At 50.4% G+C, this 21,596-nt stretch overlaps 1 protein-coding gene across 1 annotated transcript in view; it reads right to left on the bottom strand.

Moving 5' to 3' along the window:
• The window catches only part of Adcy3 (adenylate cyclase 3), a 96,091-nt gene extending 75,432 nt beyond the window's left edge, over positions 1 to 20,659 (bottom strand). Inside the window, exons 1-2 of the mRNA XM_023711115.1 lie at positions 20,334 to 20,659; positions 18,944 to 19,866 (exon numbers count right to left, since the gene is read on the bottom strand). Coding sequence (XP_023566883.1) covers positions 18,944 to 19,682 — 739 coding nt within the window. The 5' untranslated portion in view covers positions 19,683 to 19,866; positions 20,334 to 20,659. The remainder of the gene's footprint in view (positions 1 to 18,943; positions 19,867 to 20,333) is intronic.
• Positions 20,660 to 21,596: the final 937 nt, after the last annotated feature.

Here is a 21,596-nt window from a genome sequence, read left to right as displayed (position 1 = left end):
GAATCAAACTCAGGATCTTACACTTGCCAGGCAAGCCCTCAGAACCCTGTCATATTCTCTCACATGCTCAAGTCTCCAAAATCTGTTACCACACACATTTCACGTATGTCATACATGTTCTCCCTCCAGAGCTCTGTTCCCAAGCAGATGCCCCTGTTCCTCTCCTGCCCATCAGGAAGGCCTCCTCCCCCTGGAGCTTTCTTCTCTGAACTCTCCTGTCTGTGTCACAGTGGCCCCTTGACGATGCCTTAAAGATCTTCTTTCAGTCACCTTGTGGTGAGCCCTGTCCTCACACTCAGAAGAAAGGGAGTGGGAGTGAAAGCAACGGTTCTGCCTGGATGCACCCAACTGAGTCTTTCCTCAGGCAAAAATGTGGAGCATATTATGAAGCAGTCAGGTTCCATTTCCCCATTTTTCAAAGGGGAGAATGAGCCACACAGCAGATTAAGTTCATCACACTCAGTCAAAGGAGTCGTCCTCTAAAGTCATATGTCAATATCTCAGGAGTTAGGGAGAGAGAACTTCAGCCTGAGTTCCTCTTTATAAACTACAGGGGCAGGAATAGAACAGGTCCTGGAAACCACACAGCTACTTGCCTATATCTCTAGGGGAGAGGACCCCAGCCTGGGGGGCCAGAGAGACCCCAGGGAGGTAAACACCAGCAAGCTCTGCAGCCTGAATCATTCTCATTTTCACCGGAAACTTGCAATGGCAGAAAACCACAGCACTGTGCTGTCGCTTCCAAGCACAGACACGCAGACGGCCTGCCCGCTCGCCTCCTCCACCCTCCCACACAACCACACAACAGCCTAACAAGACAAAGTCCTCCTGACGCCCCACTGCCCTCTCATTTACTGGTACCTGGATCTCCACTTCAAGGCCTACCTACCCTTCTGCATCCATTCCTCACAGCCCTTCTACCCTACTTCCACCTCAGCTCCTTCTGCAGAGCCACAGAACCCTCAAGAACAGAACCTTCTGGCAGCCACTGGAAAATCTCTGGACTTCCGGTCTCCTGTCACAGGTCCCTGCCAACCACCCTCGGCTGCTGTCCTCTTGGTCACTAGCTCCCAGTTTGATCAAAGGGACTGAATTGGAAACCAGGCCACAGATCTGGGCCGTCAGATTGTGTGACCTCAGGTGAGTTCTCCTCTGGGTCTCCTCCTGAAAGCCTGAGAATGTCCCCAGAGAGCACGCATGCCATCCACATGGTTTCTCCTTGCAGAAACAGCAGGCGGGAGGGAGGCCGAGCAACAGAAACAAGATCCCCTGAGGTGCAAACACCAGCTCCTCCTGGCTTGTAAATTCCACCCAAGCAAAACACACTTTGCCACTTCCCAGTAGGATATGGTTCTAGTTTTACACAGCCAGAGACAAACACATAATAATAACTCTCCCATTTGTGCAAGGCTTTGCAGCTTATAAAATGCTTCTATATATTCTTTACCGCTGCCCCACGAAAGCTGGCAGCACCATCATAGAACAAACTTATGAGTCAGCACTATATGAGGAGCTTAGACTTTAGTGAATCTAAGGGCACGGAGAGGATCAAGCCTCTTGACCAAGATCACAGAGCTTATAAACGCTAGGACCAGCCTAAGGAGCCCTGGGTTAACCTCAAGTTACCAGCTGTGTCCTGAGCCTCACCACCCATCCCAACTGTGGAGGGAAACCAACGGTCGGCAAGAGCAAAAGTTTGCCCAAGACCATAGAACCTAGAGAGGGGCAGAGTTTGAACTCAACTACAATTTCCTGACAAAATGTCTATGAAATAGGCAAAGTAAGAAATGCACAGAACATCAGGAGGGGGACTCTAGTACCCACAGTCCACAGTGGCTGCCTAAGCCCTCAGTCTCTGGCCACAACACCTGACCTAGTTGGCTATTCCCTCCTCCTGACCCCATTGAAGGCTGATGGCTGTATCAACCGGGAAGGTTTTCTGAGTCTTGGTGAATGAACCCCTCACGCAGGCCCAGGCAGATCCAGTGCAAGCAGAGGCCAGGACCTCACTCTCGGCTGGGATGCTGCTGCCCTCACAGCCACCTCTGCCACCCCAGCCCTGGGTCTCCTTGCTGTCAACCAACGGAGGAAGGCAGGAGCAGCTTGCCAAACCAGCCAGGCTCTTCCTCGGCTCAAGGAGCAACCACAGGTGTAGACAATAAACAGGGCCAGGAACTCAAGTTGGACCACATGGCTGCAAGAGCGCAGGTCCCCTCAGTGGAAGACCACAGTGACAAACAGAATGTGCAGATATTAACACTGTTTTGCATAAACTTACATAAAAAAATCTACCTATGCTAAATGTGCATATATGTACATAAATAAGCAAATGCATAGAAAGTCCTCTGGAAGTACCCTCACCAAGTACTTGGTGATATTACCCATGGAAGCAGAGTAGGAGAGGGAAGGAGGACTTTCATCTCATTCTTCATACTCCTATAGCAAGCATTTCCAAACTAAGGAGAAAAAATGGACATTTGTACCTATCTTCAAAAAGGGAGGGGGTTGGTAAGATAGCTCAGTGGACTAAAGCACTTGCTTAGGCAAACTTAGGTAAGTGCAGGGACCACGGTTCAATCCCTGGCACCACATGCTACACCAGCCCTGCCTGCAGGGCAGGCTAAGCTGGCCAGAGTCCAGGGAATAGTGGCACAAACCTATAATCCCAGCACTGGCGAGGCTGAAAGCAGGAGGATCACCATGAGCCCAAGCTGCGTAGTGAGACCCTGCAACAACCAAATACATTAAAAAAATAATAATAATAATAATAATAATAATAATAATAATAAAGTAATCCTTGGTGAATAATATAACAGGTAATATTTTCCATACTCTATTTCCAGGCTCTCTATAGTAAATATGTTTGTTATTTTTATACTACATTGAACCATATACAATAAAACTGCTACTTTTGGCAGGTTGAAAGTGATTTGCTACTGACAACTTCATATGATTCCACCTAATAATTCTCGGATCAATATTTAACCAAAATGAATGCAGTAACTTCTCTATACAAGGCCCATCCCCAGGCAGTAAGCAATTACTTATTTAAAATAAACCAATGGAACAGGGCTTCCCTTGCATGAGGGACCCCAGATTATTCACTGTGTATCTCCAGCACCCTGAAGCTTGTACAAACCTTATCCAGGGCCACACAAGTCCAGCAGAAGGAAAAGACATAAGCAGGTAAACAGAACATAAATGTCCATGTGTAGGCATACAAATGAAATATTCTAAACTCAAATACACAGAGAGAAGCCAAGGAAGGAATATGTCAGGTACCATTTAGTAGCTGTGCTGTTCTCTGCTGATCCGGGCTGCAAAACAGGCAGAGAAGCAACAAGGGAGGGAAGCTAGCATGAGAGGCATGCAGGCTGCAGACAGCCCCGGCTCTCTAACTTAAATGAATCATTCCTTCAGGAAGGCCTGACAACTGGGCGCGGAGACCACACTGATCTTAAGCTGCATCCTGCCAAAGGCTGGGGGAGCAAGGGTCTTCACGGGGGAGGGGGGGTCTTCACGAGGGGGGTCTTCACGATGTGCCTAAGGGCTCAGAGGCACAGTGTGCAACTAAGAAAGGAGCCCAGAGTGGTGCATACCCCGAAACCATGTCACCCAAGGGTGTCTGAAAAGTGAGACAGCCGGCTCTCAAGGACCAAGGGCAGGGGCCGGGGAGATGGCTCAGTGGAATAAGCGCTTCCCTGGCAAGCACAAGGGCCTGAGTTCAATCCCTGGTTCTGCAAAAAAAAAAAAAGACAGATCAAGGGCAGAGAGCGCCAGTGGAATTCTAGCACTGGAAGGGCTGCCGGGAAGGAAGCGGAGGCAGCCATGTACTACTTCCTGTGGCTACTCCAGGATCAGGAATGGATGCAGTGTGGGCGCTGAGGGAGCCCAGTGCAAGAAAGCCCTGAGCTAAGGGTCAGGAGGGGGGAGGGAGAGGGAGTGCGGAGGAGAAGGGGAAGGGGGCCGACAGTTGGGACAGCCAGCCCTTGGCACTTGCAAGCATTTACCTCTGCACTAACTTCTGAAGCTTCCCCAGAGCCAGTCATGTTTCATCCCAAATGTGTTTATGCCCTTTTTGACATTATATTTACATAAATGAATCAAACAGAAATAAAACATGAATGTGTGGTATGTGTTGATTCTAAGAAATGTATTTTGGAAATGCGAGTAACAGAGAAGACTCCAAAATCTCAGACTTTCTGAACACTGACATGATGCCACGGGTGAAAAATACAACATGAAGCTCTGTTTTATGCACAAAATTTCTAAGGGACTTCTGCTCCCAAGCACTTCAGATTCGGGATATGCAACATCTACCTACACACAAAGGAAGAACGTGCCCTTCAACAAAGGCTAACAAATGGCTGTACAACTAAGTATTCTCAGTTAAAGGAAGTGATTTAAAATACACATAAATGTACATATGTATATATAATTTTTGTGATTTCTAGATTTTACTGACATTTTATAAAATCTACAGAGTTTTATTTAGGAGACTGAATCCATATTAAGTACACATTTTCATGGATGATAATAAATGTATACCAGTAAGGACCACATGAATACCAGCTGAGAACAGTGGTACGCGCCTGCAATCCGGGCTATGAGGAAGATGAGGCAGGAGGATTGTGAGTCTGAGGCTAGCCTGGGCAACTTGGCATAAAAAAATAAAAATAAAAATAAAAGCCTCACATTAAAAAATAAAAAGGGATGGGGATGTGGCTGAGTGGTACAGCATTTGCCCCTAGGTTCAGCAGAGGAGGGGATGTGGACAGAGACAGAAAAAGAGGACAGGAATCACTGCTATTACCCAAGGTGCTCCACTGTGCCCCATCCAAGTCCACTCCCCTCAGTGTCTGTGAGGGACCGAGGCTCTCCTACACCCTGGTGGGATCATCAGTCTACTCCTGCCTGGCTCAGGATGTTGCTTCCTTTCTTCACATACAGTAAAAGCCACTTAATTTTAGTACTGTTCTCTGTGCTCTGACGCGCAGCCATATGATCACTACTGTAATTATTTAACTTTTTGTATTAATCAGCCAACCACCTGTCTCACACGTCTCAAAGAAGGCACCTTTTGGGTCTGTCTCTGGATACAGAGACCAGCAGCACTGCATGCCTCTGGAGCCCGGTCGCCATCTTTTTCTCACTGTCCTACCCCACTTTGTCGTCTATAAAGAGACAGTGATAGTGAGGGGTAGCCAATAGACACGAGGCAGGCAAAACATACTTTACATTATATAAATGCTACCTGGGAGCACTATAGCAGTCCTCAGACCAGCTCAGTTGTGGCCAAGGGCAGTGTCCCCCTAGGGACTGGGAAGCAAAGGCTAGATGTGTTAGGGACACACAGAAGGCCACTCGGCACTGTCTGCAGGCCAGATGGCAAGTCCAAGTCCTCACCTTCCCTGCATCCTGTGCTAAGCCTCATGAGTTGTGTATCACCAACCTCAAGAGAAGGGCAGGGGTAAAAGGCACAAGGGGACAAAGGAAGGCCACCAGGACCCATGAGGGTGTTCTACAACTTCACAGTCCCAATATGTTGCTACCAGTTTGCAACCAGACCCCCTTGATTCCAAATCAAGGAACCAGCTCCCACAGCACAAGGCTATGTCTGGCCCCCCTTCACCCCAAATCATCCCAGAGACATTCTTCATAGCTTCCCAATTTAATTCACTCCTGCAAAAACAGGATGAAGATGACAAATGAAAGACCATTGCCACAGTAGGGAAACAAATAGGAAAATGTGCATCAAAAAGTATTCTTTGTCCTAAGAAAGCTTCACCAAAAATACACTGTAACACTTCCATGACAAAACAAAGTGAGCTGGGCTTTCAAATCTCCTCTCTCTGTTGCTATGCTCTATTTCCCCATTAAGTTGGTTTTTGTTCCTGATTATAGAATTAATGATCAGAAGCCCTGTCCAGTAAGTGCAGCCATGATCAGTGTAGTGAGATTTGAAGTTAAACTTTTGTTTTTCCTAAATTACTATGAAGAAATGTCCAATAATTGTGAAAATGTTCATTTGGGTTGCTCAGGGATTTTTTTTCCCTAGACACATCCAGGAAAACCAAATGTGGTTGTTTATTATAAAAGGGTTGGCCAGGGCTGGCAAGATAGCTCAACAGCCTAAGTGTCTGCTTAGGCAAGTGCAGAGACCAGTTAGGGTTCAATCCCTGGCACCACATGCTGCGCCAACCCCACCCCCAGGCACATTCAGCCAGCCACTGTAATCCCAGCACTGGGGAGGCTGAAAACAGGAGGATCAGAAGTCAAGGCTTCATAGTGAGACCCTATACCAAATACATAAGAAGGGAGGGAAGGAGGAAGGGAGGGAAGAAGATGGCCAGGGCGTGATGGCACACACCTATAATTCCAGCACTCGCCAAGTTCAAGGGTTACACAGTGAGCCCAAAGCCAACCTGAACTATACAGTGAGACTTTGTCTCAAAAAGGTGGTGGGAGGGTTGAGGGTATGACATCCCATGCAGGGACAGCATTGGGAAGTGATAAAACCACACAGGGAGGTATTAATACCTCCCCAACCCCATTACCCTACCCCAGAGGGTAGGAAGGTCCATCTGTCATGATCAAGCTGGTGACTGCTAAGGCTTGAATATCGTATTGTTCCTTTGAATATGAGTGTGGATGTAGTTCTGTGGCACAACGCTTTCTTAGCAATGTGAGGCCCTTGGTTCAATTTTCAGCCCTGCAAAAAAACAAACAAAAAACAGAAACCAAAAACCTCATAGTGAAATGTATAATAGTTCTCAGATGTAGGAAAGCCTTTCAGAGGTAATTAGGTCCTCAAGGGAGGTTGGTGCCTTTCTTGCAGGAGTGGGCTCATCCTCCCAAGTGCAGGCTGCCACAGCCGACTCCTGTTGGCTCTGCCACACGTGCCTGCCTGCTCCTCTGCTGTCCCGTGAGCATAGGCAGCACAAGGCCCTCACCAGAAGCAGACCAGATGTCAACACCACACCCTGGGACTCCCCAGTCTCCAGAACCACCACGACATAAACCTCTATTCTTCTTTTTAATGTATTTAGTACAGAGTCTCACTACACAGATTGGACTCATGGTGATCCTCCTGTTTTCAGCCTCCCAAGCACTGGGATTACAGGTGCACACCACCACACCCAGTCTCAATCTCTCTCAGCCACCCCAGGGGCAGGGCCAGCTGGCACACTGAGGATAGAACCCCAATCCCTTCGCCTGCCTTAGCAGGCACTTTAATTGGCTGAAGTTACCTGGCTCCTCTATTCTTTATAAATTGCCAGGTCCCAAGTATTTTCTTACAATAATAGAAACTGAACTAAGATAGTTACTCAGCTTTGTGCTGTGAGTCTTTAAGGATCTGGCCTATGGGGCTGGGGAAATAGCTCAGTGGAATAAGCGCTTCCCTGGCAAGCGCAAGTGCCTGAGTTCAATCCCTGGTTCCGCAAAAAAAAAAAAAAAAAAGAATCTGGCCCATGAAGGATAAATCCTTCAGAGCCTAGCCCCCTTGCAGGAAAAATTCAGACTCCAAGTGCAGCCTAGGATCCGGCTAGAGACAACAATGACACTGGATAGGGGGAACTGCAGCCTACACTTCCAGGTCTGACTCAGCTGACACCAAACTATATTTCAGGGGACCAATCTCAAGATGACAGGTGAGAGTTCAATCCCCAGTTCTGCAAAAAAAAAAAAAAAGATGACAGGTGACCAACAAATCACAACATGAAATCTTGCAAAGTTCAAACCTGGACCACTTGTACCCAGGGGTCTTGGAGCAGAGGTAGAGAGAGGAGCTCCTGTCATTTACTCTGTTTACAAGAAAGTGTGCTTGGGGGAGAAAGAGAAAAGGAAAAAAACTATTTGTTTCCACTCTAAGTGAATACCTCAGGAACCACAAAGAAGAATTTTGCTTGAAGGAACAGCTGGAAAAAAGTAAAGACCTGAAGGAAGAGATAAGAGATAGCAAGATGTGAAAAGCAAAGAGTCAACAAGCCTGCTGATAGAATGTGTGAATAGCACTAGTAAGGAAAAAGAGAGAAAGGGTTAAGTAAAAGTAATAACTGAGTAAAAACAGGGCCAGCCCAATAGCCCAATAGCTCAACTGAGTGGATTAAAGTGCCTACTTAGGCAGACACAGGGGCCAGGGGTTCGATCCCAGGGCCTGCTGTGCTGACCCCGCCCCCGGGGCACCCTGACAGGGCGGTTGGGACTGCGCATGGTAGTGTGTGCCTGTAATCCCAGCCTTGGAGGCTGAAAAACAGGAGAATCACTGAGTCTGATCTGTGTAGTGAGACGTTGTAGACTCTGTACTAAAGACCAAAAAAAAAAAAGAGTAAAAAGATCCCCTTCAGAAAAAGAATATGAGACTTTGCAATCTTATAGAATTTTATAGTTTGAAATATTGTTAAGTCAGGCATGGTGGCACACACCTGTAATCCTAGCACTTGGGAGGCTGAGGCAGCAAGATTATTGTGAGTCTGAAGCCAACCTGGGCTACATAATGAGACCCTATGTCAAAAAAAAAAAAAATTTTTTTTCACAACAAGCAAAAAAGATGGGCTGGTGAGATGGCTCAGTGGTCTAAAGCACCTACTTAGAACAAGCTAAGAAAAAGCACAGGGACCGCGGTTCAATCCCCAGCACCACATGCCAGCCAGCCCTGCCCCCTGGTGGGCTGAACTGGCTACACACACACAAAATAAATAAATAAATAAATATTTAAAAAAAAAAAAAAGCAAAAAAGAAATGAGAAAATAATGAATGAACTTGGCCTGATTCATTCATAAATCAAAGGTGAGAGATGGTCACCCAAGATGACTCTAAGACAGAAATAACTAGCAGTGCTTCACCGCCCCACGGGTAACAATGTAACACCCCGTGGCCTTGTTTGCCAGGGACACCAGGAAGAAATGGACCTTGACCTCATACCACAGCCCCTCCTCTCCTAGGCCTGACTTAGTTTCCCTAATACCAGCAAACAGGGCTGCCTGTGCCCATCACAGGCCACATGGGTGCTCAGGCAGGAAGCAGAGGCAGTTATGGGTGCTTCCCACTGAAGACCCCGCAGCCTGTGCTGCTTCCTAGTGTGAGTTGTGTGGGGTCCCAAGCCATCTTCCCTGATGCTACAGTCTCCCTGGAAAACCCCTCAACCCTCCCACCCCCGGTTTTAGGTACCACTGAAATGTCAATGATCCTCCAATCTAGAAGTCTAGCCCCTGCTTGAGACCTGAGTCCAGGGCTGAGGATGCAGCGTGTACTCACTAATCATTCACAGGACAGTCTGCCACTGGCATGTGGATGTCCCACGGGTCCCTGAAACTCAGCTGATCTCCATCCCTGCTTCCATCGTGATGGCTGGCCCAGGCTTCAGCAGCCTCCTAAACTGTCCTGCCTTCACTCAAGTCCACCAGAATGGCCTTCCACATCCCAACCAGATCTTCCCTGTCCTCCACCTAATTCCTTCATTGGAACCTCATCATCTTAACAACAAAACCCAAATTTTCTAGCCCTTCTGCTATCTGGCTTCCCTCCTTCATCTCCCTAGCTCCTGCCACCCATTCCTGCTACTGTTACCAGTCCCAAGCAAGTCAGAGTTTCCTATGACTCTGACCTATGCTCACTGCTCCACCTGGCAAACTCCTAACCATTCTTCAAGACCCAATTCAACAGTAGCTCTTGAGAAGCCTTCTTTAGCTATTTCCCCAGGCTCTCTTCCACCAGCAGGATTTACACTATAGCTCATGAACTGCTTGAGGGCAGAGATGGAGTTTCATTCATGCTTTGTACACCCAGCCAGGAACTATTGGTTGTCTTTTTTTTTTTTTTTTTTTGAGGCCAGCTCAGCCTGCCCTAGGGGCAAGGCTGCTGCAGCCTGTGTGCCAGGGATCGAACTGCAGTCCCTGCACTTACCTAAGCGTGCCTACACAGGCACTTCAGACCACTGAGCTATCTCACCAGCCCTGTGTTTGTTGTCTTAATGAAATGTTTGATAGGTAGTAAAAAGGAATGAAGTTTTCCCTTAGATGGGAGGAACAACCAGGGGAGGTGGGGTGGCAACAAGTATGACTCTGAGCAGCCACTCTTTGGTGTGACTTCAGGTCAGTAATCTTTGCCTGAGGATGAAGCCCAGCATAATGTCACTAACTCCTAAAATCCCTCCTTCGCTTCTGCTCTCTGCCTGGACCCAAGAGGGTCTTTATTAACAAGTAGCAAAGAAGCACTGATCAGCAAGCACCCTTAAAGAAGTAAATACATCTCACTTTAAAAGCTCATTCTCAAAGCACTTGGATTAATGTTAAGAACATTTCCCCTGAACTGGATATAGCCGAAACTTAACAAACTCTCCATGAGAGCTGACACTGAAGGAAATAAAGGTAACAGCAAAGCTGGAATGTAAGTATTCCACAAGCATTCCTAGAATAACCGGCAATACAGAGGCATCACAAAGAGCGCATAATGCCATCCACCACCGGCCTTAACCTTCCTCAAGGTAAATGACAGCCTGCAGAGAAAGTCACACTCTACGCGCTTCTGAAGGATGTACCAAGCCTCTTGCGGAAGGCACACAAATGTCAGAACCCAGCCACCCACCAGCTGCTGTGGACAGAAAAGACAAGACTGCTTCCTCATACCCTGGACTGGGTGTAGGGCCCACTGCGTTAGGAAGGGTAGCCAATGAATTCTCCCCATGTGAGAGGGCAGCCAGAGCCACGCAGAACTACAAGTCATCTTCTGTTTGCCTGTGAGGCATTCCCAAACTTCCCCAAAGCCTGAGAAATGATGTACTGCATGCACAGAGCATCAACACCTTAATGCAGCTAAACATACCCTGTGGTGGACCATGTTTGCAACTCCTGAAGAGTGGTCACAGCACACCTCTACCCCCAACCCCATCCCGGCAACAGCACCTCTTGTGAGCATCTGCTTCCTACCTCCTGGCTTAGTAAACGACCTCAAAAGGTGGTGCCACTCGGTCATTGTGCCCTCACCCAGTCATCCTTACTTCCCAGCATAGAATCATTTCTTCTGAGTAGATCTGAGTAGCTGGTGACTAGCTTTATGAACCTGGCCCTTAACTCTAGGAGCTTCCATTTTCTCCCTGAGAACAACGTTATCTTGAGGAAGCCGGAGCAAGCCACTCGGAGATCCTGCTGTAGACACAGAATAAAACCTCCTCAGAACCTGCTGCCCTGCCCTTCAGCCCATCGCTGACTGATGAAAGGATCAGCCCTGGCAGCTAGTGGGCGACCTCTGCTAGGGCCACAAAAGCAGAAAACCCTAGCAGAACAGAGCCAACCCAGAGAACCACAGGAAACAGGAAACCGTTAAGTCTTTGGAGCCCTTAGGTGTGGGACTGTTACATGGCAATGGATTACTGAAACACAGGGTAAGCAAATAGAGGGGTCTTCAGGAAGACTGCTGAGAAATGGGGCATCCCACACTAGCAAGTTCCTAGAAGGCCAACACAGAATTTTCTTTGTGTATGTGTGGTACTGAGGATTGAACCAGGGTCTTAACAATGAGCTATACTCCTAGGCTTTTTTTAGTTTGAGACAGGGTCTCACTAAGTTCTAAGCTTCTAAGTTGCCTAAACTGGGCTCAAAACTGTGATCCTCCTGAGTGCTGGGTTTTATAGGCATGTGCTGCCACACCCAATGTCTTGTTTACTTTTTTAGTTGCTCAAACAAAATACCTGACACCCAATGTTAAAGGAGGGAATGTTTATTTAACCTCACAATTTATAGAGCATTTAGTCCATAATCAGTTGACTCAGAGGCAGGGTGGCTTGGCAGACACAGGGGGCAGCCCAGCAGAAAGGCATCACCGAGAGGGTAGGGGAGACGTGGAAGGTAGCAAGGCAAGCAAGCCACCTTCTGTCCCTTTTATCTTATCCAGGCTACCTTCCCTTAAGGCATGTAGCACTCACACTCTTTTTTTTTTTTTGCAGAACCCGGGATTGAACTCAGGCCCTTGCGCTTGCCTGGGAAGCACTTATTCCACTGAACCATCTCCCCAGCCCGATGCAGCTACTTCTGAAAAGCCCCAGCTACAATCACATGAGGCTTCTGGGGGACATCTAGACAGGAGCCATAACACTAACCAACATATAATTCTTATTTGTCCAAACTTGCGGGTATCCGTTTCTAAGAAAAATGTTTTAGAATGCAATACTACATTCCATACAGTAAACAGAATTTAATACTGTCCTGACCAGTTGGTTCATATCAGGGACATTTGTGTACAAAGGGCTATGGGTTGCAATACTCAACACCCCAACAGCTACGTTCCTTGATTAGCATACATTGTTCGAGGCCCTAGCAGCACCTTCTGGTCCCCCAAGTTACCCTTCCAAATGCCTAGGGGTTGAGAAAACAGCCCCAGCCCTGTTGGGTATACACCTAACAGCCGAGGAAAGGCATGCTGGCTTCTTCCCACCCCCCCCATAATTTTACTGAGAAACGAATAGCAATGGGACAGTTTCAAACCAAATTAGTAGGACAGTTTCAATAGTTAACACATTGCATACCTTCTTCCTAGTGGTTATCTGCTGTACAAGATGCGGACTTGATATCCTATTTATAAACACTATTAGAACAAATCCCTCTATTCATGAAGAGAATGTAACTATATATCTATCCTAACCATTCTGAATACACAGATACAAAATGGACATTCATCTGTATCCCCTTTTTTTGTTTAGTTCCGTTATTTGAATATTATAGGTGTGTTAACTCAGCAAAATATTCTAAAAGAGTCCAGTAGTCCATAATAGTATTGGGTCTTCCACTTCACTGGCAATGTCAGAAATTGTTGACCTGAGTCCCCTACAGCTCAACATAACAGCATGGCTTTACTTCTTATACTTTGTTTTTATACTTTGCTGGATGGGTAAGACCAAGATAAAGAGGCTGGTGGGATGGCTCAGTGGTCTAAATCACCTACTTAGAACAAGCTTAGCAAAGCACAGGGACTGCAGTTCAATCCCCCAGCACCCACATACCAGTCAGCCCCGCCCCCTGGTGGGCTGAGCTTGCCACACACACACATACACACACAAATAAAATTTTTAAAAAAGACCAAGATAAAGCAAGACCTATGCAACAAGAGTTGTAGCTTTTGGGTCTGATAAGGTCAGTGAAATCTCCTCAGGATTTATCCTGAGATCCTGTACCTCAGATTGTAGATCCTTTGTTGCAGGCTTCTTTAGTGATGCCGAAGACAAGAACTCTGGATTCTACTGGTCTGAGTTCAAATCCTGATCTAGGTCATTTTAATCACCACACATTTCACTTTCCTTATCTTTAAAGTAGGATTGCCTTCCTCTCACCGAAAGACAGTCAACTAGACCAGGGTGAGAGCTTAGGAATGGGGGGGGACCCCGGCCACCCGCATAGACACAGGTCCTCGGCCACACAGGCATCTCAGTCTGGGAAATAGTGGAGAGGGTGCATGAATTACTCAGGGCCAGGCCACCAGAATGGGATCTGTGGTGTACAAAGAAACTGTGGGACAAGAGCAGCCTTGGAGTCTCAGCAACTCCACCCATGGAAAATTTACCACGACCTTTGGGTCAGCCAAGCTCAGGCACAAGACTGCATGTCTGTGCGTGTGCACATGCGCTGACACGTGTGTGCTCATACAGAGCTACCCAGTCCTCCCACCCCCGTACAGCCCTAGGCTTCCTTTTCCTCTTGAGAAAAACCTGATTATAAAGAGCCTATCTGAAATCACAAACAGAAGCACTCTGATGTTCCCAGTAAAATGTCAGTGAAATGTGGGTGAAAGGTGGGCCCTAAATTGCACATGAACCACAAGGACATACTGAAAAAGCTGTTTACACATAGATAAGAGTCAGAAAAGGCCGCAGAGAAAAGAGACCAGGGACAGGGACAGGGGGTGAATTTCCACAGAAACTGTTCCCATGTTCAGTAATCCATTATCCCCCATCCAGCACAGTTGGCCGGATTTGAGGGCCCTGCGGCTTCCCTCTGTGCATTTCTGCAGCAGTCCAGTTCTCCCCAGATGCCAATCTGTGTGCTCTTCAGGAACAGTTGGCTGCTGCCCTCCTGCCCAGGGTTGGTGGCACAGCTCAGGCCTCAAAACCAGGATGTCTATCTCTCCTGACCTGCCCATGCACAGCCTCACCCACAGGCGGCTTCCGGTGGCCGAAAGAGCCCAGACCTGCTGCTTTCCTGACCTCACCACGTCTCTCACATGCGTCACATGCTCCGGGTGCAGGCGTACAGGGAACATTCTGTCATGGGCTTGTCCCTTCCTTGCATCCAATTCAGGGTGGGGGTGCTTCCTATCATGTTTTAGGGCCTTCCATCTCTTGGTGCTATGCTTAAGCATTTAGCAAAGGCCTCTGAGACAGCCAAAGAGGCAGGAGGAGGCCAATGCCTGCTGCACTGAGCAAAAAGGTCTCTCAGGGAAGCCCACATCCCCCTTTCTCACTCATCAGTGTCCCCTCCCTAGTCATCTATCTCCTCTACCTCATTGGGCCTCAGTTTCCTCATCTGTGAAATGGAACCAATCACACCTATGATTAATGGGATGATCACCGTATAAGGACATTTAATTCAGTTTTGTTTTTTTGCGGAACCGGGGATTGAACTCAGCCCTTGTGCTTGCCAGGGAAGCGCTTATTCCACTGAGCCATCTCCCCGGCCCCAAGGATTATTATTTTTTTTTTTTTCTCCTTGAATGCCTTCAGGGCACTTTTGGCTGGCCGGAGTGCTGTGAGGATCGAACTACAGCAACCTGAGGCTGACAGCTTTGTGGAAGCAGCCACTTAAAGAACTGAGCTAGGGCCAGGCCCCCCCCTTAATTCAGTTTTAGACAAGGCTGTCCTTGGAAGTCTTGTCCCTTCTCACACATTCTCCCTATTCCACATGTTCCTTCACTGGGTGAGTGACTTCCCATGCATTTTGCAGGTGTGAAAGGAATTACACATCCACAGCATCATCCTATTTTACTCTATGAGTAAAGATCTTAACAGGCCATTATAGTGTAGACCTAAAATGATCCCTTGATGCCTGGCTGTCACAGGGTAGGCAGGTGTCCTCCACCAGGCCTTACTACCAGGCCATCTCTGCTTTGGAGCCAAATAGCCATGGACTGAACACAGTAAAACAATAAGCCAAACAAATCTCTCCTCCTTTAAATTTGGGTGAGTAAAGGTCTAACTATGCTTCACAAGCTATGCAAGCCATGACCCAGGAGAGGGGAGACCCAGGTAAAGGCTGCCAGCAGCAGCTCCAGCCCCTCTCATAACCACTTTCTCCCAGAGAGCCCCAGGCCTGGGCTGTCCCCACCACAGCCTGATGCACTCTCCTGGTCCCTGAGTGCTGAAAAGCTCAGACCCAGTAATACTCTGTAATGTTCTAGAATAATCTGTCAGTGAAGCAGTAAAACTCCAAGCCCACCCATCCCTGCCTCAACTTGCTCTCCCACTAGAATCCCACCTGTCAGCTCCTGAGAAGAACCCAGGACAGACAGGGTGTCTGGCATCCCTGCACCCCATGCGTACCTTCCATCTTTCTCCACAGAGGGCTGGGTATGGACTGGGGCTCATGAGGGCTACAGAAGAAGACTGCTGGCACTGGGAAAGCCACTTTGGTGCTACTATCAGTGAAAGCCAAACCACACAATTCACAAGTCCTCCAGAACCATAGGTGTTAACTGTGACACTCAAGTCTGTCCTTTACAATGCAAGGGGGAGTCTTTGCATTGTAGCCATGGGACTGCTCCATGGCTAGTTTCCATAGCCCACTCCTTGCCAGAGGGCCACTTGCCCAGGGCAGGGGTGAGAGTGGGGGCACATACGCAGCAGAAAGAGGAAAACAGACCCCAAGTAGGTCTGACAAAGTTCCTGGGAGGTAGCCTGGTTAGGATGGGGTGGTATCTGGCTCTCAAGCCCCTGCCCCTCACATCCTTCAGGGAGCCCCCCACCCAGGAGGCAACACAGGCTCAGGGCAGAATGACACTCCCCGCTACTGGCCAGGGTGAGATGGTCCCAGGTCTCCCTCCCCACAGCCACAGAGCTACCCAGGCAAGGTCTCCACAATGCTCAGGGACAAACACAGCAATGTTGTGACTTAGGAGGACGTTGGTGGGTGAGCCTGGGAACCAAGCACCTTTTAAAAAGTCACACTGGTCCCAAACAAGTGACTCAGAAACTTCTGGAACACAGCCCACTGTAAGCTGGGCCTTTCAGCCTCCTGTCTCAGGCTCCCAGCTTAACCTTGGGAGTCCCCCTCTCTTCCCCTCTCTAGTCCCAAAGCCAAGTTTCAGCACAGCTTCATGTCAAGGTCATGTTCCCTTGGGATGCTAATTTTTTTTATTTTCATTTTATTTTGGGTGTTAGGGGTGGAACCTAGAGCCTCGTGCATGCTACACACACACTCTACTGATGACACATGGATTTCTGGGGGCTTGTGAGCTCTGTGGCCACACCCCGGCTGGATCAAAGCCCCCAGTCATTTTTGCCAAGAACCTCCTTGCTTACCTAGGAGACAAGCCCCATAGCAACAAGGCTTGAAGGCTCTCACAGACCTTCTCAGAGGTAGAGGGAAGAGGAATCCAGGGGAGAAGAAAAGAGTCCTGCTTCCACCTAGTCCATGAGCGGAGAGCTGGGGATCCCTACAGGCTTTGCCTTCACTGAGATCTGGGAAGAACTGCAGGCATCCTTGTCCTCAGGAGGTAGTGGGAGGCACTTGAGCTCTTAGTTAACAGGACAAACACCCAACAGAGCACACAGTGATGCTCCTCTAACCACACGGGAGCTCTGGGAGAGGAGGCAGCATGGCTACTATCTCTATAAAATGGGTGGGTTGGGACTAGATGTTCTCCCAAACTCCCTGCTTGGGTTAAAGTCCTGTGACCATCGCTAGAAAAAATCAGAAGGCTAAGGCATGAGTAGAGAAACTTGGAGTGAAATGTGTCCACTCACCCTCAGACTGCTCCATGGCCAGTTTCCATAGCCCACTCCTTGCCCAAGGGCCACTGGCGGCACAGGTCAATATACCCTGCCTCTCCTGGCCTCCAGCAGGTCATCGCTTCAAGTTGACACCATGCCAGCCCCACTCTCCACAGAACTGCCCTGGAGTAAGAATCAGGTCCTCTCACCAGCATGAAGCCAGGAGGCCTGACACCATCCCTGGGGAAGATTTGCCTTGTTCTCTAGTCATCAGCTTGGTATCCCCACCCAGGGACACACACTGCTTTCTACCCCTCAGTCTGCTCCCTGCTGAAACCCAGAATTGCTGACACTTTGGTAGGGTCCCTCTCTACCCCTATCTCAGAACTCTGCCAAGACTTGGAAACGGCTTGGAGATGAATGCTTCATGTTCCTCAAAAGTCCTTTCTCCCTATCCCAGAAGACTCCTACCAATAAGCAGGCCATGAGGTTTGAAGAGGGGCTCTGTGCTCCCACTGGGAGAAGCTCTGCTCTTCTCCCTACATACAGCACAGTTGTATTAACTGTTCACAGCACCCTGAGCTAGGGATCCTGGCAGCAGGGAGAAAAGGGCAGGAAGTGACCATTCACTAGAAGGTAACAGTTTAGAATTTGACCTCAGGCCCCAAATGGTGCCAGCCAATCTGATCATATTCTAACAGATTCCCAAGAGGAATGACTACGGCCAGGCTTTCCCAGGCAGCGTCCTGCAAAGCCTTCAACAGGCAGGGCACACACTGAAATCCATCAACCCAGATGTTCTGACAGCAAGGGCATGAGAAGGGAACTGGGAGAAAAATAAAAGGACCTGTTAGCACAAGCACAGGCACAGCCCAGGTCTGAGCCATGCAGAATGCAGTGTCAGGGAGCTCCCACAAAACACGTCACCTCCCAGGCCAGAACAGGAAAACAGAAAGTACTCTGACTCAAGAACTTAGGGAAAAAAATTAAACCTGAGCAAAAACCATTATCTCTTATGGCCCCACACATAAGCGATGGAGCAGCCCCCAGCGTTCTTGCATCAACTACCAAAGGCACTTGGAGACTCAGCTCCCAGCCCCAGGGAGGTAGCGGTCATGGTGACAGAGGCAATGAGATACAGGGGGCAGACAGCTGGAAGCAGAAGCAGGAAAGGACACTCCAGCCATACGGCTGCCATACATGTGCAACCTTGGACAGATCACTTCTCTGCTCCAAGCTCAAGTATAAAATAAGGAAGTAGACAGTAGGATGTAAGACTGTGGAATCCATGGACTCTAAGATCCATGGTGTTCCTTTTGGTCACCAGATAATGGGCACAGAAGATTATGATCATGTGTCCAGTTGCTGTGGTCCCCCAGGGCCTGGTGGGAATTCTTTGCACTTGGTAGGACCACATTATATAAGTTAGGCTTTGGCCAAAATCTGACTTCTTTCAGCAGAAACCATCCCTCAGGTCTAGCAGGCTCTGTATCACAGGGGGCAGCAAAACTGTCCCCAGGAGTGGCCCCACACAGTGCCTTCTCCACTCATCTAACTACTTAAGGCACCCTGAGTTCCTGGTGGCAGAAGCAGGATACATAACTATATCTTCCCTCTCCACAGCCCTTCACATATCTTAAGGAGCTTTCACCTATGTTTCCTTTCATCCTGACAATTGCCATGTTCTGCAGGCAGGGCAGGCAGTACCCCCATTTACAGAGGTGTGCTGACAAAGCCCACACAAGTCAAATCACATGCTAGAGGTAGGCAGTGACAGCTGAAGAGCACAACTCCCACAAGAGGTTCTCCAGGCTGGGACAATGCTGTCTGTCTCTAGACTAGACCTACAAGGGTCTTCCTATCAAATGCTCAGAGAGAACACAGGTGGCCATGACCTGATAGCCTCTTGCCCCTAGGGGCAATCACTGGATGATACGGTATGCAGAGCCAGGAGTTGAGAGAGAGGTGTTCCTACTCTATCAGATGAGAATCCCAGTTGCTGCCCCTTCGAGTCACATTTACCCCTACCACTTGCAGAGAGCCCTGAGCCCCTATGGCAAGGGGATGCAGGGTGGGGGAAGGCAGGACTCACCTCTCTCAGCAGCTGCATCCCTTGCAGCTCGTCCTGCTGCTGCTGGGCCACTGTCACCCCCAAGACCAGTGTGTGCACAACACAGGAGATCACAGAGATGGTCACAATAGGGCTGAGGCTGAGGGGCAGCGTGATGAAGAAGGAGAAGACGAAGAAGACTTGCCAGCCCACCGTGTCACTTGCTGAGTGGGCCTGGGCAAAGTTCAGGCCCAAGTAGGAGAAGATCTGGGCTGAGATCACCAACCACAGCAGGTAGGGTACCACCTTCCGGCTGACCCGGTCAGGGAGCAGACCCTTTTTGCAGAGTACAAAGAGGATGATGTCCAACACCAGTCCAACCCCAGCCACAATGAGGGGAGCCAGCTTGTCACTGGAGAAGACCACAGCACACATGACCACCACGTAGCAGTCAAACAGGGCCGCAAAGACCACCAGCACCAGCAGAGTCTCATGGCGCTGCCTTTTGAAATAAGTCTGGTACAGGTTCTCCAAGGACTCCGGCACAAAGGTCAGGCGCATGAAGCGAGGCAGACACAGGCAAGAGCCCGAGTTCCTGACGGAGATTTCATGGGTCCGGCCCACCCCGCGCTCAGGGTCAGAGGGCAGGCTGACTGAGTACTCGGCTGAGTACTCCGCCGAGTACTCAGGATCGGAGAAGCCCTGGTTCCTCGGCATACTGGCCGGCGTCTGCTTCCACTGGGCCCGGGAGAAGAGGTCTGGGCAGCAGAAGGGCTCCGGAACTGGCCACCTACCAGGGCTCACTGAGACCGGCCGATGGTGGAACGCCTCTTCTGGGCTGGGGCTGAAGGGCTGGTAGGAGCACAGAGCAGGTTTCCAAGGCTCGGGTGGCGGCAGTCATCTGGAACTTAGAAAGACATCACTAAGTAGGAGCACCTTTCTTCCTCCTGGGTGACTTCCCACAGCCCTCCGCACCCTCACAGGAGGCTCCTTGTTGCAAGCGCCCCCATACCAGGGCCTTCCCCGCTGCCCCCACGCAGCACGCACGGCTGTCTACACCAGACATCAGTTTCCTGTCTCATGCAGGGGCCTTGCCAGCTCCATCCTGAGCACCGCTCTCTGTGTCATCCCGCTCAGTCCCTGCCTTCCTCGCCTAAATTCCCTCAGGCCCAATCCCTTGAAGCTGAAAATAAAATGTGCCAGGAAGAAACCAGAACCATCCTGGGGATTCCTGTATCTTCCTTCTGTTTACTTCCTTTTAACACCCAGCCCTCGGAGACTCGGAATCCTAGCGGCCCTCTTCCCATCCCTCCCCAGCCTCGGGGCGCTGCCTGTCCCCTGGAAGCCGGGCGCGGGCCCGGCGCTTACCTGTGCAGGACTCAGGGCCGCGTGCTCCGGGACGGCCGGGTGCGGGCTGCTGGGTCAGTGCGCCGAGGCGCTGCTCCCCGCCGAGCAGCGCTGCCCGGCCCCGGCTCCCCCGCCGTCAGGCCCGGGACCCGACCGCGAGAAGCGCGAGGCTGCCCCTCAGCATCCGCGGGCTTCCGCCTCAGGGAAGCGCAGGCGGCGGCGGGGCTGGAAATCCGGGGGCGCCGGCTCGGTGCGGGTGGGGATCGCGGCGGCGCTAGGGGAGCGCGCAAGGCCCTCCACGGCGGGAGCGCGGGCCGAGCCCAGGGGAGCCCGCCAGCATCCTCGCCAGCGACCAGCGAGTCCGGGCGCGGCGCTGCCGGGCGGCTCGGGCCACGCGCGCTCCAGGCCCGGGAGGCGGGCGGCGGGCGGAGCTGCGGCGGCCCCGCCTCCTCCGGAGTCACCGCCCCCTCGGCGAGCGCGCCAGGGCAGCAGCCTCGGGAGGCAAACCCGGTCCCCGGGACCTCTGGAGCTAGAGTTAAGATTTAAGAGAAGCCCTCGTGGTCCCCCGGGGACCTGCACTTCGGCCGGCCGTCGCGTGGGAGCAAGATGGGCGGCGGGCAGGAAGAATGGCGAACTCACGCCGCGCACGGCAGGCCCGCCTCGAGGAGGGAAGCCCCGGCCGTGCGCTCCCGCAGGTGAGCGCGATCGGTCAGGCGGTCGTGAGCCCCGCCGCCCCTCCGCTGCCGATGCTTGGGCACCTCTCCCCGCGGGCTCTGCGTGTCTCCGGTCACCCCGGAGCCCACGGGCCCCATACCAGGGCGAGCTTCCTGCTAAGGGGCCCTCCTGTTCTGCAAGGAAGCAGTGAGGGGGAGTGGCCCGCGTGGCACCTGGCTCGGGTGGAGGTACCGCTTCCTAGAGCGCTCCCATGCACCTCTTGTGTTTGAATTCGCCAGCTCCCTTAAAAACGCAAATGATCCCTCCACCGAGTCTAAATTGTTTTCCTTGAATTTAACAGAACACCTGGTTTGGTTCAGGGCGAGACCAGTTCTTTTGGAACAAAAGCCCTTGTTGAGTGGTGTGAGTGTGGGACAGCCGGTAGCATCAAGAGGAATCATCTCCCCTGGGGACACCTGAAGACCCGCGGAGGGGAGAAAAAGGGCTCCCCAGCCCTTGGATGGGACCCCCCCTCCTGCCTGTCGGAGTTATCCGAGGGTGCACTTTTGAACCTCAGGTGACCGCTCACACCCCTCAGGAATGGTTTAGCCTGAGAATCGGTAGTGCTTA

Source organism: Octodon degus, unplaced genomic scaffold (assembly GCF_000260255.1).
Source record: "Octodon degus isolate 3935 unplaced genomic scaffold, OctDeg1.0 scaffold00019, whole genome shotgun sequence".
In the NCBI taxonomy this organism is placed as follows: Eukaryota; Metazoa; Chordata; class Mammalia; order Rodentia; family Octodontidae; genus Octodon; species Octodon degus.
Note: the sequence above shows the minus strand (reverse complement) of the source record. Positions and strands in the feature narration are given on the sequence as shown.